Raw genomic sequence first — 18,941 nt, 5'->3', positions numbered from 1 at the left:
TGCTTTCCCCCAAGAACATCCATTTTCAATTTACTCTCTCTGGTTCCTAACTCATCCCATCATAATTAGCCCTTTCCCAACTAAACACAACTATTTTGTTTGCTTTTATCCTTGTCCATAGCTATGCTAAACTTCAGGGAGTTGTGGTCACCATCATCAAAATGTTCCCCCTCAGAAAGGTATGTCACCTGACCAGGTTCATTATCCAGCACTAGATCCAGTATGGTCTCTCATCAGCTGGTTCACATCAAATCAGGAATCCTTATTGGACACAGCTGAAAATTTTGCGCCATCTATCCCTCTTGCAGTCTCCCATAACAACAACCCTGCTATTTCTGCACCATTCCAAAATCCACTGACTTATCTATTCCTCAATGTCCTAAGGGCTCTTTGGGGGCCTACGGACTCCTCCTAATACAGTGATTGTTCCCTTCCTATTTTTCACCTTCCCGTTTCAAAATGTTGTGGACTCGATCTGAGACGTTCTGACCCTGGAACCTGGAAGACAATGTACCATCCGGGAGTCTCAATCTTGTTCACAGAACTTCCTACCTATTTGCCTAACTATAGAATCCCCAATTACTATCGCTCCCCCTTCCCTTCTTAGCTGAAGGGCCAGACTCTGTGCCAGAGACCTGACCACAACAGTGCCCCAGGTAGATTGTTCCCCCCCACAATATCATCCAAAACAGTATACTGAGGGGAAAATCCACAGGGATGCTCTATACTGATTGCCTATTCCCATTTCCTGTCCTAACAGTCACCCAGTTATCTGCCTCTTGCCTTTTGGTTGAGAGTGTCTCCTTATCATACCCTCAGCCTCCCGAATGATCTGGTTCATCTTTTCCTTGTCTCTTCATTTCCCCAATACAGTCTGTAAGGAGCTGCAGCTGGATGGACCTCATGCAGGTGAAGCCAACAGGGACAATAGTGCTCTCCCAGATTTCCCATATCCTGCAATTGGAGCTTTCCACTGCCCCAGCTGCCATCTCCACTACCTACTCTTTGTCACTACACAAAGATTTGAACTTAAACAGGACATAATATGAAAGCACCATTGAAACACTGTTGGAATCTTTCCATTTGAATTAGATGGCTCTTCTCGCCAACAATGAAGAGAAGGCCACAACCTGTTGCATAGATACAGAAAAACTCCCTATGTCTGGTTCAAAAACCCCAAAAAGAGCAGTTATTAGATTAGGTTGGAGCTCCACCTGCAATACAGTTGAAAAGATGTCAAAAATTTCTTTCCAATGATTTCTAAGGATAGACAAGTCCAAAACACGTGTGCCAATGTAGCAATATCAGATTTGCATCAGTCACAAGTGTAATATTAAAAACATACAAGCCATCTCATCTTTGGTCATGTGAACATGATGCACCGCTTTAAAGTGTGTTAATGAATGTCTGGCACATATTGATGATGTATTTACCAATTTATGAATTATGTCCCATAGATCCTCTGATAAGGGTCTTGCAGGTTCCAATTCCCAAGCATTTTTAATTTTATCGTGAAGTACTGGATGCAATTTCAATTATCTATCATAGATAATTCCAATTAATCCTTTCTGAGAAGGACTCAATTGAAAAATAATCAACTAGATCAGGTGGCTACGTTAAAGTTTGTTCCCTTGTAACAAAATACAATTAACAAATTAATTATATTTTGTTACAAGGGAACAAACTTTAACACTGGGATAGTCAGCAGGGATCTTGTTGGGACCATCACCAAAGACTGAATAAGTGGCTACAACGTTACCGGAACCAGAAGGAGAAAATTCTGAGCTCAAATTCGGACCCCTTGCGACCGATCTCCCTTGGTAGTTCCTGGAAACATTGTGGTCCCTTGTCAAAGATTGATCTGGTTCCATACTGAGATCCCTTGTAACATTTTGGCCATGGAGTTCAAGTCCCCGTTGATTTAAGAAGAGGGTTTGAATCATTCTTGGTGATTGATTATTGGGGTTAGAGACCCCATTCATGATAGACAGGGTTAGAGTCCCAGTCAGTTCGGTAATAGAGGTGCCAGTGTAAGTATGGGATTTGAGTCCCTGTTGTAAGAAGTTTGAATGTCTAAAATTCTGACCATGGGTAATAATTTGGATAAAAGCAATGGTGGAACATCTATACAACTCACGTGTTACTTAAATCCTAAGCATAACAAAGATTATAGTTTTAAGTTATAAGTTGACAAAGCGGTTGGGGGATGAAACATGACCCGCCGGAGGTAGATGGAATGTAGAGACAATAAAGAAGGCAGAAATGTTGATGTGGAAAAAGGAAGAAAAAATTGATTAAGGAATGGAGACAGAAGGCAGAGAAGAAGTGGGAGGAAGCGAGAGATAAAAATTAGAGAAATAATGCCTGTAAAAAAAAGTATTGAGGTAAAGGACAAAGATAGCAACTTGAAGGGTGGAATGTGTTACAGGCAGAGTGTCATTGGGTAGAAGAAGAAAAAAGGCAGAAAAATAAAGAACAGGTGCCCCAACAAAAGGCTAGCAAAACTAAGAGCTCCGGAGCACCCATGTCTGGCACGATGATACTACCTAATGATGATGAGGACAACCTTAATATGATGGTCTCAAGACCACCATCCTATGCCTCACCTCAGGCACTGGCACCGGTAGTATCCTAAGCTTCGTTATACCCCACGCTTCCTTTGTCACTCAAAGGACTTAATGACCTTATCAATGAGCAGATTACCAACGAACAGAGAGACTGCAGCTGAAAGAGTAAAAATAAACCGTAGAACCAAAAAGGATCATATGTTGCCCATGCGCACCATTCTGGATCCACAAGCTGGAGTTAATAACCTGGAAATGTATTCATTTGGAAACCACAAGAGATGTACATAATTTGTGATCGGGCTCCCATTCGAATAACAAACACTATTGAGTTCTATAAGGCAAATGACTGGGATATTTAAAATCTGACAATGTCACTCCTAACCCCAGCTGAACAAAACAAGTGGAAGGCAGCTATGACTTCCAGACATGGAGGCTGGAGGGGCAAATGAGTAAGCTGGCATAAATGTTATGCTTCATCCCTTGAGTGAGTGCCTTCAGCAACCTGTGAACATGCAAAAGGTGGTACATTGTAAACCGACATCAAAGGAAAGTGCTAACGATTACCTTGATCAGTTTATACAGGCTTACCAGACCCATGCTGGAGATCAGGCTTTTAATAACGGTGGAAATTCTCCAGCCTTTAACGCCATGCTAAGGAGATGCTTGCCCTTGCGATTTCAGACTCTACTTAAGACAAATAATCTTAATTGGTCAGAGAATGATTTGGGACAAATGTGCAGAGAAGTGATTTCCTTTTGGGAGGAAGGCAACAGGGGTCTAAAAGACACTAAACTAAAAGTTAAAACTGAATATCATGTTGAGGAGTCAAAGCTACAAGAAAAATTGACCCTCATGCTAATTGCTAATCTGCCACATGGAGTCCCCAGAAACACACCAAGGGGGGATAACTGGCAGAAACGAAATTGTAGAGTGAGTGAGTGGGTATCTTCCCTGGATAGAGGGCCAGGTAGGTGTTTTGGCTGCAGAGGAATTGGATTGTCCAGCCTTTGCACCATACAGAGGCAATCAACAAGGAGTCTGACAGGCTCCATTTAGCATGAATAATCCCTTCTGCCAATGACAGAACGATGACCCTCCTTGTCCAGTACCTTTTTCCCCTTACTGCAAACCCTGACAAGGAACTGGTGGTAGAAATGCAGTTACAAGGGAATGGAGTTCCAATTTTGATTGATACCGGGATAACCTCTCAACCCTGGATCAGGAGGTGGTGAATTCTCTGCAGATCCCTCTTTCTAACAAGGAGACTGTCAGGGTTTGATGGGAAGGCAAGGGTGTACAGACTGAGTCAGCCACCTGAGGTTAACCTGGGACAGGAGAGCGGCACGTTTACCTTTTCCACTACCCCCAAATTAGGGTGTCATCTAGCTGGAAGAGATTTGCTCATGGGCCTCAAAGCTGATATTACATGTTCTGATGATGGCATACATTTTCGCAGTGGTCATGTGATGCTGTTGCAATTCCCGACCTCTCAATGATAGGCCGTGAGTACCATCACCACTTAGACCCCCATGTAACCCTGTATTATGACCCCACAGGCTGCAACACAGAAGTAGCTGTGGGGATGGTGGTATCAGTCCGAATGATAGGAGAGATGACTGAGGATCTTGGCATGGCAATAATAGTTCAGATGGGAAGCAATCTGTGGAAACAAAGTGGCTCACTAACTGCACCTCATGTTACAACCTCAGTTAACCCTGGTCATTCTGCAAAGGAGCTGGGATACTTTGCTTATGTGTTGCAGAATGAGGCATGAAAGAAGGAGCATGAGAGACAGCACCTCTCCTGTGGAATGCTGACTTACAGGATCCAGTCAGTAGTGATGCCGACATCAGCCACTCACTGAGGAAGAAAGCAAAGAAGCTGAATTTTTGTGGTCCGTCTCTCCACATGAGGTTGGCTTGACCAACTGCCCGCCCGCTGGAAAGAGTAACGCTTAAAACTGGAGTTCGGCTCCCATCTATCCTATCTCAAGCCAGAGGCTGCGGAAGGAGTGAGACCTCTGATCTGGTCGCTGATCCACCAGCAGATCCTCGTTCCCTGCCAATCACCCTGCAACACACCCATTTTCCCAGTCCCAAAACCAGGGAGTACTGAGTGGTGGTTGGTGCATGACCTCAGGGCAAACAACAAGATTGTGTTACCCATGCATGCACTGGTTCCAAATCCAGCTATAATCCTTAACCAGAGCCTGGCCACAGCTAAGATCTTCACAGTAGTCGACAGATTTACAAAACTTTTTTTTTAACTCTGCTGCTACACCAAGACTTGCAGTTCCAATTCGCCTTTACTTATGAAGGGTCCCAATACATCTGGACTTGTCTTCCACATGGCTTTGTCCACTCTCTTACTATTTTCTCACAGATTTTAGCCAAACAGTTGAAAGGCCTCCAGCTACTAGGAAATTCCACAGTAATACAATATGTATTGCTTTTCAGCTCAGATCATGCCAGTAATAAAACAGACACCCTGTGCTTGCTCCAGGCTCTATGCTCCTGGTGATACATTATACCAATCGAAAGATTACCAAAAGAAAGGAGATGGTTAGGTTTTTGGGGATGCAACTTAGCGCAACAAAGAGACCCCTGACACTTGATCGGGTAAAGCCCATTGTCCAATACCCATGCCCAAAAACACCTTAGCATATGCAAGCAATCCTAAGCCAATGGATTTCTTATGTGGCACTGATGATCAAACACCTGACTCCCCTTGCCTCCTCCAAATCAATGTCGCCATTACACCTAGATGAAGATCAGGAAAAAATTTTGATTTCCTTAAGACTGCCCACACGCAGGTGCCAGTCATAGGACGACCCCTTTACGATTGGCCATTCCAGCTGTATGTCACCATCAAGGAGCACTGTGCTTCTGCAGTTCTTACACAGTACCACAGTGACAATCGTCACCCAGTCGCCTATTATTCGACCTGCTTAGATGGTGTGGCTCAAGGCTACCCATCCTGCACACAGATACTGCCCTGCTGCTTCCAACATCACTTTACATCAGCCTGTTGTGGTTTCATCATCCACAGTATCACTGATCTTATCAATACTGACCAAACCAAATATTTGAGTCAGGCACAGCTAGGATGCTATGAAGTCTCCTTGCTAAATAATCCTTACCTGGAATTTTACCACTGCAACACTATAAACCCTGCTTCCTTTCTCGAAGACTCACCGTACCACCACCCCATGACTGCATCCAAGCAAATGAAATGTTGACATCTATTCGGTTCAATATGTCGGATCAACCCCTTTCTGATGCCACTCTAACTCTTTTTGTCGATGGTTCCTCCATGATGGACCCACAGATCGGCCAACAACCTTCGGAGTATGCTTTAGTGACCGACAAAGGAAAAACAGTCGAGGCAGCATGCTTTCAGGTCCCACTTTCTGCAAAGCAGGCTGAACTTTTTGCACTTACTAGAGCTGTATTCTAGGTAAAGCTGATAGACTGACCATCTACACAGACTCCCGTTATGCCTTCAGTACAGCCCATGATTTTGGTGCCCTCTAGCAGCATAGAGACTCTGCTGGAATACATATTAAGAAAGCCTCCTCTGTCCTTAACCTATTAATGCTCTCTAGCTACCGGTTGCATTAGCCATTATTAAATATAGCATTCTGATGGTGGCATACATCTTAGCAGTGGTCATGTGATGCTGTTGCAATTCCCGACCTCTCAATGAAAGGCCATGGACTTAGCACCATCACCACTGTTTGGTAATACCTTAGACCCCCATGTAACCCTGTATTATGACCCCACAGGCTGCAACACGAGGAAATAATCCAATCTCCCGAGGACATGCAGCAGCAAATCAGGCGGCCAAACTTGGGGCCCACAAGTCTCGCCTCATAATACCACAGGGAGACACGAGTCCTTATGGGAAGGACGGTCCTACTAGACATGGACCAAGTGTACAAAATTCAGAGGAACACAATTTATGGAAACAAGAGGGGTGTGCTCTGGGCTTTTGGCTCATGCCTCTTGGACAAGTTTGTACACCTGATGTATTTTTATCCTTGTTGCTTATATATTTGCATTCGTTTTCACATACGGGAAAGGAGAGAATGGTGAAAGAGATGTAGGGGCACCCAAATATTCTCCAGGAGACCCTGAAACGAGCATCTGAATGCCAGATTTGTCAGAAAGCAAATCCCAGAAAACCAGTACAGGCACCTAAGGAGGGGGGGTGGGGGGGGCTGGGGATGGGGAAGACACCACGCCACTTTGAGTGTATACAGATTGATTACATTTAAATGCTGAGGTTAAATGCAAGGTTATAAGTATTGTTTGGTAACTTTAGACTTATTTAGTAGATGATAAAAACATTACCGACCATTAACAAAACAGCTGAGATTACTGTGCTCTTGTTGCTAACTGAATTTATTTCCAGGTTTGGGCTACCAGAGAATATCAGCTCTGATAATGGTCCACAGTTTACAGCCAAGGTTATCAAGGAACTGTGTAATTACTTTCACATTAAACAGCAGCTATATGCTACTAATCACCCACAAGCTGCTGGAATGATTGAGAGAGCAAATGGGACCTTGAAAAATAAAATTACTAAACTAACAACGGAACAAAATTGGCTTAAAATGTTACCTTTAGCATTGTTTTAAATGAGAGTAACAACCCAAAGTTGTCACCCGCCGAAATACTATTCTGAAAACCGATGCAGACCCCTTGGGGAGTGAGTGCTAAAGTTCGTGCTACTCTTGACTTACACGCAATGAATGAAAAGATCATTTGTTATGTTCCACAATTAGCTTGTATGCTTTCAGATTTGCACCAACAGGTCAGAAATACCCAGAAGAATTGATCAGCCCACACTCCGCCCTGGAGATTATGAAACTGGAATTGTAAGAAGTTGGGAAATCACTGGAAAGGACCCATCCAGGTTCTACTCTCCACACCAACAGCGGTGAAGGTGCAAGCAAATCCGAAATGGATCCACTATCCTGACTGCAAAAGGATTGGTGGAGCACCAATCCACATGATGAAGGGAACGCTTATCTGCTATGGACGAGCATTGCTCAGTTTGGAACTATCATTTTGCTTATCGTAGTATTCCTGCTTCTGGTCTGCTGTCCATTGCCTTTTTGTAAAAGCTTTTGTAATTGGTGGGAATTGTACTTATCATCCAATGATAAAAGGGGGGGAAATTATGAAATGAACATCCAAAAAGTTATTGTCTATGACAAGATGCAAGTATTTGTTAATTATTAATGAGTTTGGATAAGCTTGTGCCAGTCTGTGCTAGGCTAAAGTAGCTGTAGAATGCTTTTAAAAAATTATGTAACGAAATAGCTGTTTGAAAGTGGGAAAGATAACTCCTTTTAAGGGAAGTAGCTAGAACCTGCCTTGTACATTTAAAGGTTGAATTCCGTAAATTCCTTATTGTAACATCTGTTGATAACACTGCTTGCTTGAATGGAGTTCCATACCTGCTGAAGAATGCTGTCTCAGCAAATGAAATACAAGTCCAAATTTGGAAAAGTTTGATCAGTCTGAATTGTATACAAGTCCCTTTTGTCTTACACACAGTGAGTATGCACTCAGAGCAAAGCAGTATCAGAATAATGTTGGGTTCTGCCACTCCCATCCTGGATAAAAATAATAAATGTGGTTTTGTTTAACTAACTTGTTAATTGTATTTTGTTACAAGGGAACGAACTTTAACAGATATACAAATGGAAAGTCCAGTACTTTGGTATTTAAGAAATTTCTCATCTGTTAAATATCTAAAAAAAAAGATTATTTGGTCATTCATGTTTACTTGCAAGCTGTTCAAAATACATTAAAGAACCTTAATTAAATTTGCAAAAAAAGCAATACCTTTGATTTTCCATATAGAGAAGGATTGATCAATTATGGTTGAAAACAATAATGATGAGAGATAGCACTAGATAAAACAAAGTTTTTTTTTTAAATTAAAAAAATTCCTAAATTGGAACCAGGTTCGCAATATATGTTTGAGTATTGGATTTATATATCCTTATTGATCTTGGAAAATCTAAATGGAAGAGAGGTACACAATAAAGAGGCCTCTACACAAAGATCTTACCTGACCTTACCAGTTGTATGTCCTTAGCCTCTGATTGCCAAAGCCTCTTGAGCCAAAGTGCTCATGATCAAGCACTAGGACTTGGCCTGGCTGCTGGTGAGTGGAACCATCTCAGTCAGATCCTTCCTGTACATCTGGAACATCACCCACAATGCATATTGTCCCCAAGATGACTATAGGGGAGAGGAGTAGTCACCCACCTCTTTGCAGAACGTAGTGGGTGGAGAAGGATGCAAGGTTCCTTGTTATGGTTCATCTCCAGCAGCAATGCAACAGAGGACTCACTGATTTACAGACTGTTCCTGGGGACACACTCAGCATCAGGAACTGCTGGAAGGCTATCAGCTCAGTGGAAAACGCACTTGCCCGAAACTTGTTGATCTTTAAGCAAGCGGAGACATTGGAGCAGGAATGCTGCTGATTGGCACATTCCAGGCTGGAGGAGTATGTGTTGAGGGATGCAATGAGGCTTGGTGCAGCCAACGTGCAGGCACTGTGGGAAAAGACCATAGTCTAGTGCCTCCACTACAGGTAGACCCCCCCCCTACTTACAATGGGGTTCGGTTCTGCAACTTGCATCATCACGTGAAATTATTGTGAGATGGGGTCTACCTGTCTAGGTAGTTTTGTGCGTCGATCTTGCCGGGAGGCCAACGACCTGCTCCTGCTGGAAGCCCAAGATGACATCTGGTAACTAGGGGCAGTGGTGCCTCTTCACAACCTACGTTGCCATTTGGAATGCAGTGATGGAAATATATGGTTACAAAACTAAGGTGGAAAGAGACATTGAATGGTTTTCCTTTTGTAAATAGTTTATGGTGAATAGTCTATTTTTGGTTTAAAAAATGTCAGCAGAGCAGAGTTAACTTCCAACTATCTTTTCCATTAGTGTGAATATATGGAGAATATTTCTTCATTCACAGCAGTATTTACCATACATATTAATTTTACGCAGAAATCTCATACAATCAGTGAAGGGAAATTTACATACAATCTGCCACCATTCAGAAATGAAGAAAGCAAACTACTGTACTTGCATGGATTGAAACTCAACTTTTGATGTTCTCCTTTTATTATAAAAAACTGAAAATCTCAACACATACGATCATGAGTGTCATTCATGATTTTATTCACTAATCAGACAAGTATTCAAAATCTTTCACATTTCTCATGGGGAAAATGTATTACACGAATATATTGCAGCATTCTCTATTCAAGGCAAAAAAAAACGGAAGAATTTGTTACTTATCACAGTACTCACCTAAGCTGCTTTGCATAGTTGAGCTCAATATCTGTTCTGTCCTTCACAAACTTGTTGTATCTCTCTACGAATTCAATTCCCCCTTGCATGTGTTTATCCAAGTTATCAAACTGATCCTGTAGGGTGCACAATAATTCAAATAATTGTATTTTTTTGCTTAGATTCACATGCTTTTTCACTATCAATCACAGCTCTCAAATCAGAAAGAGCTACCCTTGGTTTTAATTTTAATTTAATTAATTGATGAACAATTAATTCTCATTTATAAGTAAAGGGATCATAGAAAACAATCAGTTTGTCTCATTTGTTTTGGAATATGTTTTCATAATTTCATATTATATTCTAATACAATACAGGAATACTGAACATTAGAGAACTCACATACACCCTTACAGATGAAGGCCTTTGGGCCTAATTCAAAATTATTATTTAATTCCGTTACAGAGTTCCTTTATTATTTTAACCACATTGCAATCAAACATAGAAATTGGCTACAGTCCAAGAAAAGTTGGCATTCTCATTTTTCACATGAATTTTTTAATCCAAAATAAGGTTAGAAGAGACTTTTTTTTAAAGACCACAAGTTCTCTGCTCTACTATCCAAAGTTGTATCGGATGACATAGCAAAAATGCCATTCACTCCACTGCATTTGTGCTTATCATTTGAAACTGCTGCAGCAACCAACATTATTTTAATTATTTCAGCTGTGGTCTCATTAGATGAAGTAAGACTTTCCTACACATACTCCAAACCCCTGAAATAACAGTCACATTCCATTAGCTTTCCTTATAATCTGCTGCACTTGTTTGTTCATTTTCCATGTTCACACACAAGAACCCCTCTCTCTTTCGCTGCAGTATTACTCCATTTTAGAAAAATAAATACATTTTTCTTCCAAAATTAATCTCTGCACATTTTGCCACATTATAATCTACTTGCTAATTTTTTGAACATTCACTTGACCTATCAACATCTCCCTGTAAGCTGTTTATGTTTTCCTTGCAACTTGTTTTCAAACCTATTTTTGTTTCAACTGCAAACCTGACACATTCATTTCCTTTCTCCAGGTCATTAATACTTATTGTTAGCAGTGTGGTCCCAGCACTGATTCCTCTGGTATCTCACTCCTACTAATCTTTTTTGTTTCATACATTTTTTTAAAACTCGATAGATATCCAGTTTCCACACAAATGATATTGCAACTGAGAAGCACCCAAAAAATGCCAATGTGACAATAGAAATATTTTCTGCCAAACACCCATATTAAATTTAAATTGCTTGTGATATCACACCATACGACACATTGAGACAATAAAATGATTAGAAAATTGGTGTTTGAATAAAATTTAAGTGGAGCATGTATGTATAAATAAACTTAAGAGCCAAACCACAACAAGCTTCGTATCGAGCATAAAAGGATTCTTGACCATGTCAGATTGTTGTGGATTCAAATAGCATACTAGCGAGTTGAGCACAAAGTTCTTGACAGATGCTCCAGTGCAGGATAATTGAAATGAAGATCCCATGAGACAATTTCAAAAGAAAAGCAGCAGCTATACTAGTATTGTAGACAACATGCTCAAACAACAAATAAAATTATGGATAAATGATCACGTTATCACACTACTCTTCATGGGACCCAGCCCTTTGGGTCCACCGTACTTGCTACATTATGACAATAACTGTACATCATTTACTATAAGGTGCATGGAGGTGTCTTGTCATAACGCTATTGCATAAATTTGTTTTCGTTCCTTTATTACCAAATTATTTATATTTTACATTATGCATAATTTTCAACACTCAAGTACAATGACCTATTTTTCCAAAAAGTTCATCATGTTACAAAATGATAATTGTGTAGTCAACCTCAACCGCACAGAATCAGGCCAGAAAGTACTGTACCATAATTTACAGCTACATCACAAATTGCATCATATTACCTTCCTATTGCTCCAACAGTTTCCCATCCTTGCATCAATTATTGACAGAGCTTGGAAAAAAAATCATTTATTTCTTCAAATTAAAATCATGCCAAATGAAACAAATTCATCTACTTCACATGTATACGTATTGATGCTTGATAGATAACAGTGGTATAATTCTACCTCACCAAGGCCAACTGATGCAAAAACTGCAACAACATGTGCCTAACCACATCCTCTCATTTCAAAGTATTCACCTCAAACTGCAGGCATTCATTGAGCTACACTTCCTTGTGCAATCACCATTTAAAGTTGAAGTACATCTTAAAATCAGAATAACCTTCTTTATGTTAACTTTTGCAAACTGAATTCAATTTGGATGTTGGTTGACAAAGAAAATGGAGATTAGACCACTTTCTTCCCAAAAAAACTTGTATAAAACACATGCCACAGAAATAAATCAAACATGCATGCAAAATATCTTTTTGAAAAAAAGTTTAATCAAACTGATATGCCTGAGTTGGACAAAATTATGAAAGAGAGGCATGTACATGTGTCAAGTGGAGGAAATGTTTTATTTGATGAAAGTGAAAATGTCTGCCTTCTTAGAAAAGATAATAACTTTACCAGAAAAACATTAGCTTTGATAGATTATTTTTATGAATGGCATGAAGTGTCAGATTTTTTGTTCAGTTGTCAGTGTTCAGAAACATATTAAATGTTAGATCTTATATTATACTTTCTTTTACCCCTAATTAATATCATTTTATACAATATAAATGGTGACATTGTGGCGGCGCACATCGATACGCAGGTGAACCAGCCCCGCATGTCACCGCCGCAATAGCGGGGCAGCCGCTTTAATATGGCGCCACTGGGTTTTGAGTGAATCATAGTAGCCTTGGCTGCAGCATGCGCTTTTCGGCAGCATGGTGACGTAAATGCTGACGCAGGGCGGGGCTTACGCCTGCCCTTAAAAGTGCGCGTGGGTATTCGAATAAAGTCAGTTGGAACTAAAACTCAGGTGGACCAGTGGTTTTCTTTCAATTGCAGTAGCTATCGCTGCATTGGTGACCCCGGCGAGTCCAGACATTTCTGGCCTCTCATTCATGGACAGGGCAGCAGTGAATGCAGTCGTTGTAAATCTGCCCCCCTTCTGTATGCTTCACCTGTGCTCATGGTTTGGGCAAGCGAAGCGCAGTTTCACCTCAGACAGATAACCACAGACTCAACAATGTTTTACCATGTCGTCAGCGTCCTCGATCAGGAAACGGCCACTAGAGTGGTCGACATGATCCACAACCCACCTAAGGAGGGTAAATACCCCGCACACAAACAACTATTCCTCAGCATGTTCGCCCTGTCCAGACGACAGCATGCTGCCAGGCTCACGCACCTGGATGGCTTAGGAGACAGGCCCCCATCTGCCGTCATGGACGAGATGCTTGCCCTAGCAAAAGGACACAGTCCAGTCTGTGCCTTATGTTTGAGCAGGCATTCCTAGAGCAGATGCTGGACGATATCCAGCTTCTGTTGGCCGACGAAGACTTCTCCGACCCACGCAAGGTCGCAGCGCAATCAGACGTCCTATGGTGTACGAAGTGAGAAAACGAGGCCGCCATGAGTCAGGTAATGCGCCCAGACCCAGCCGACCGCAAACGCTCCCCAAGATTAAGACAGAGAGTCCGAACGATATCTGGTATTTCTATCACCAGCGCTGGGGTACCCAGGCACGCAAGTGCAGACAACCATGCTCCTTCCAGGGAAACGACCGGGCCAGCCGCCGTTAATGGCTGCGATGGTTGGCCACACCAACACCCTCCTTCACTTGACTGACAAGGCAAGCGGCTGGCAATTTCTGGTCGACACCAGCGCCAAGTTGAGCGTCATTCCATCAATCACCCTGGAAACCCACCCCCGACCACAAGGCCTCACACTAAGGGCAGTCAACGGCACCAACATCAGAACTTTTGGCTCATGTAATGTGCAGATCCAACTCGGTCTCAGTGGGCACAGTGATCCTTGGGGTCGACTTCCTCCGAACGCTCAGCCTACTGGTCGATCTCAAAGATAAGCGCCTGATACACGCCTGCACATTCCAGACAGTCCGCCTCGAGGCCACCAAGGCTGGTGACCTGGGCACAGCTGCAGTAGGCACCCCCAAGGATGAATACGCCCACATTCTCAATGAATTCTCAGTGATTTTACGGCCACAGTTCACCTCCGCCATGCCCCGGCATGGCGTACTGCATCACATCCCAATCCTAGGCCCCCCCCGACAAACTACAGATGACCAAGGAGGAGTTCTCCCACATGCAAGAGTTGGGGATTGTCCACAGATCAGACAGTCCATGGGCATCCCCACTCCACATGGACCCCAAAACCTCAGGCGGCTGGCACCCATGCAGAGACTACCACCGTCTGAATGATGCGACTACACCAGACCGTTACCCCATCCCCGACATCCAGGACTTCACCACCAACCTGTACGGCGTGAGGATCTTTTCAAAGGTCAACCTCATATGAGGCTACCATCAGATCCCAGTACACCCCGATGACATCGGCAAGGCAGCCATCATCACACCGTTTGGCCTGTTTGAACTCCTGCGAATATCCTTCGGTCTCAAGAATGCAGCGCAAACTTTCCAGCACCCGATGGACGCAGCGGGCAAAGATCTGGACTTTGTCTTCAAATATCTCGACGGCATCCTCATCACAAGCCGAGATTATGATGAGCACAGAGTTCACCTCCGCACACTATTCGCCTGCCTGGCAGATTTCGGCCTTACAGTCAACGTGGCCAAATGCTAGTTTGGCAAGGAATCCGTGCAATTCTTGGGCCACACCATCACAGCAGATGGGGCCGCCTCATCAACAACGAAGGTCGAAGCAATCCGCCAGTTCACTCAACCTGACAGCCTCAAAGGCCTGCAGGAATTCACGGGGATGGTTAACTTTAATAATCGATTCATCTCAGGGGCAGCCCGCATCATGCGACCATTGTTCGCGATGATTGCCACCAAAAATAAGACCCTGGTGTGGACAAAGGAGGCCAAAGCAGCTTTCATCTCTACAAAGGATGCCCTAGCGTGCGCCATCCTACTAGCCCACCTGCGGTCCAACAAACACACTGCCCTCTCCGTGGACACATCAGCCACGGCCATCGGAGGTGTATTAGAGCAATCAGTGGAAGGTCAGTGGAGATCCCTGGCATTCTTCAGCCAGCACCTGTGCCCGCCAGATCTCAAATATAGTGCCTTTGTCAGGGAGCTCCTAGCCCTTTACCTGGCAATCAGACACTTCCGGTACTTCCTGGATGGCAGGCCAATCACGGTCTTCACAGACCACAAGCCCCTAACCCAAGCTTCGCCATGGCTAAGGACCCCTGGTCAGTGTGCCAGCAAAGACATCTCTCCTACATCTCAGAGTTCACTACGGACATTCGGCACTTAGTGGGCAAGGACACTGTCGTGGAGGACACACTCTCGCGACCCATGATCCACACATTAGCCCCCAGCCTTGACTGCGTTCAGCTATCACAAGCGCAAAAAGGGGGTAGCGAGACGCAAGCATTCCGCACCGCCATCACCGGCCTCTGTCTCGAGGACCTCAAGCTACCAGAAAGCCTTGACATGCTGCTATGTGATGTCTCCACCAGCACACCGCGTCCAGTAATGCCACAACAGTGGAGGCAGCAAGCCTTCAAAATGGTCCACAACCTGGCGCATCCATCCATCAAAACCTCAGTGTGCGGAGCGACTCGTGTGGCACAACCTCAAGAAGCAGGTTGCTCAGAAGCTGTGCAACTGCACCCAATGCCAGACCTCCAAAGTCCACCACCACGTAATGACCCCGGTGCAGCATTTTGACTCCCCAGCGAAGCGTTTCAAGCACATCCACAGAGACATTGTGGGCCTCCTGCCGGTGTCAAGGAATGCTCATTACCTGCTTACAGTGGTTGACTGCATGACAAGGTGGTCAGAAAAGACACCGCTCAAAGACACTTTCGTGCTATTTGCCCATTGGATCACAAGGTTCTGAGTTCCAGCACACATGACCAGTGACGGGGCGCCTAGTTTACATCTTCCCTCTGGACACAATGCATGACTTTCCTGGGAATAAAGCTGCACCATACCTCTGACTACAACCCCCAGGCCAAAAGGCTCGAAGAGCGCTTCCACCCCCAACTCAAATCGGCCCTCATGGTGCAGCTGGATGGTCCAAACTGGATGGACGAGCTCCCCTGGGTCCTGTGGGTATCAGGACAGCCCCCAAGGAAGATCTGCATACATCCTCCACGGAACTGGTTCACGGTGCACCCCTTTCCTTACCTGGTGAGTTCCACCTTCAACAGATCAACGCCAATGACACATGTTACTACTACGTGGTGAGCTCACTCGACCAGGAGACAGCAGCAAGGGTTATCGATTTCCTATGGCACCTCCGGAGTAAGACAAATACGGTGCCCTCAAGGAGCTATTAACCCGTACCTTCAGGCTGTCATGGCATGAGCGTGCTGCCCAATTGCTGCATATGGACAGTTTAGGGGACAGGGCCCCATGTGCACTCACTAGTAAAATGCTCGCCCTTGCTGAAGGACACAGGAGATTTTTCTGGAGCAGCTGCCCAAAGATATCTGACTCTTGCTCACCAACAAGGACTTCAGTGACCCCAGGAAAGTCACAGCCTGGGCAGATGTCTTCTGGAGAGTGAATTTATAAAATGGCGCTTTGGTGGAGCAGGTCGCTAGGCCCTGCACGCAGCCAGCAACAAGGCCACAGCAGAGTAGACCCCCCCGACCCAACAGTATTCCTATTATTATGAGCGATGGGGTGCGGGGGCCCGTCAATGCCGCCCACCCTGTGTGCTTTAGGGAAACGCCATGGCTAACTGTCGTTAATGGCTGCGGCAGTTCGCCTACACGACAGCCTCCTCCACATGTAAGACTCGTCAGGAAGGCGCTTTCTCGTTTCCCCCCCCCCACCTCGGCCGACTACATCCAGAATGGCAAACTGGACCTGGCACCGAGGGAAGCAAACTGCACCACCATATGGACATTTGGCACTCGCACCGTCCCTCTCTGCTTCAGCAGCAACCGGTTCAAGTGGACATTCACAATTATGGCAGTGGCGCAACCGCTCCTGAGAGCAGACTTCTAGGGAGTCCACTGCCTGCTGATGGGCCTTAAAGGGCAGCGTTTGGTGCATGGCAGGAGTTTTTAAACAACGCCTCTGTGGGAAGCAAAGTTACCTGCTCCCCACCTTGACTCCGTTACACATTTACATAGATCCTAGCGGAGTTCCATTCGATCGCTGAGCCGATGCACAGGGTAAGTCACCATATCCTCTCCGAGGGCCCCCTGCTCCATGCTAGGGTGTGCCTCCTACCCTAACCCCCCCCCCCCACCCCAAGAAGCTCATCATCACCAAGGGAGAGTTTTTAAAAATGGAAGAGCTAGAGATAGTGCTGCACTCTGACAGCCCCTGGTCGCCCCCTGCACATGATTCTAAAGGCAGCAGGAGGGTGGAGGCCATGCGGTGACTAACGCTGTCTCAACAAGGCCATCACACCTGACAGGTAAAACCCACACCTCATATCCAAGACTTACAAGGGCTGCAAGTGTTTTCAAAAGTCGATCTCATCAGCGGCTATCATCAGATCCCAGTCCATCCTAATGACATCCCCAAAACTGCCATCATTACACCCTTTTGGACTAAATTCCTGAGAATGGCCTTTAGAATTAAAAATGCAGCTCAGACTTTCCAGAGGCTAATGGATGCAGTTGGCCGGGATCTCCAATTTGCAATTATCTATTTGGACGATATTCTCATCACCAGCCGCAACAACATGGAGCACAAGACCCTCCTGAGCCAACTGTGTGCTCAGCTGCAGGAATTTGGACGAACTATAAACCATGCTAAGTGTCAGTTCTGGTTGGAAATGATCAACTTCCTGGGGTATCAGATCAACAGGCACGGAGTGAAACCCTGCCTGAGAAGGTAAAGGCCATTTGGCATTTCGCAAAGCCCCACACAGTGAAGGGGTTGCAAGAATTTGCCAGTATGATTAATTTTTATCATTGATTCATAACGGCAGCAGCTCGCATCAAGTGCCCCCTTTTCGTGCTCATGGGACAATGAGGCCTTGGAGAAATTTCAGAATGCCAAGGACACTCTGACCAATGCCATCCTTCTGGTGCACCCCAGGTCAAAGCTGCCATCCACCCTCACAGTAGACACCTACAGACAGCAGCAGGGGAAATACTGGAACAATTCATTGAAGGGCAATGGCAGCCCCTGGCCTTCTTTAGCAGGCACCTCCAGCCTCCCAAATTCAAATACAGCACCTTTGACCGGGAGCTATTGCTATGGTACTTGGTAGTCAGGCACTTCCGGTATTTTCTGGAAGGAAGGCAATTCAAGGTCTTCACAGACCATAAACCGTTGACCTTTGCCTTTCACAAAGTGTCTGACCCTTGGTTGGCCGGGCAGCAGCGACTCTTCTCAAGTGTCTGAATTCACCACGGACATCCAACACATCACAAGTAAGACCAACGTTGTGGTCAACACACTATCCTGCTCTGCTATCAAGTCCATCCAAGCCATGTCCCAGGGAACAGACTATTCCACCCTAGCCAAGGCAGAGCAGGAGGACCCTGAGATCCCAACATACAGACCAGTAGTTTCCGGCCTCAGGCTGGAGGACGTCATATCAGTCCAGACAACCGGACACTACTCTGCGATGTCTCCACCATTATGCAGCAGCATGCACAACCTGGTGCACCCAGTCATCAGGACTTCTGTTAAAATGGTGGCCAGTAGGTTTGTTTGGCACAGCCTCTGGAAACAGGCCACTCAGTGGGCAAGATCTGCATGCTCTGCCAGATGTCCAAAGTGCAGACGCACATCAAGGGGCACCCCCTCAGCACGATATCAGTTCAGTCACGTCATATTGACATTGTAGGGCTGCTGCTGATCTCCCATGATTGACCACTCCACAAGGTGGCCGATACAACCAACAAGACCTGCACCATGGCACTGATCAATAGCTGAGTGTTGAGGTTCAGAGTCCTGGAGCATATGATACAGGTACACAGTTCTGGG

At 44.8% G+C, this 18,941-nt stretch overlaps 1 protein-coding gene across 19 annotated transcripts in view; it reads right to left on the bottom strand.

Moving 5' to 3' along the window:
* Positions 1–18,941, bottom strand: part of fnbp1b (formin binding protein 1b) — a 243,151-nt gene that overhangs the window by 187,402 nt on the left and 36,808 nt on the right. For 18 of the 19 annotated variants that reach the window (XM_069886332.1, XM_069886262.1, XM_069886235.1 and 15 more), the window contains exon 2: positions 9,913–10,028. In XM_069886332.1, coding sequence (XP_069742433.1) covers positions 9,913–10,028 — 116 coding nt within the window. Of the gene's footprint in view, positions 1–9,912; positions 10,029–11,856; positions 11,916–18,941 lie in introns of those variants that run through there. The other variant, XM_069886323.1, reaches the window with a different exon arrangement.

Source organism: Narcine bancroftii, chromosome 1 (assembly GCF_036971445.1).
Source record: "Narcine bancroftii isolate sNarBan1 chromosome 1, sNarBan1.hap1, whole genome shotgun sequence".
Classification (NCBI taxonomy): Eukaryota; Metazoa; Chordata; class Chondrichthyes; order Torpediniformes; family Narcinidae; genus Narcine; species Narcine bancroftii.
This window is presented reverse-complemented; position numbering and strand designations above follow the sequence as displayed.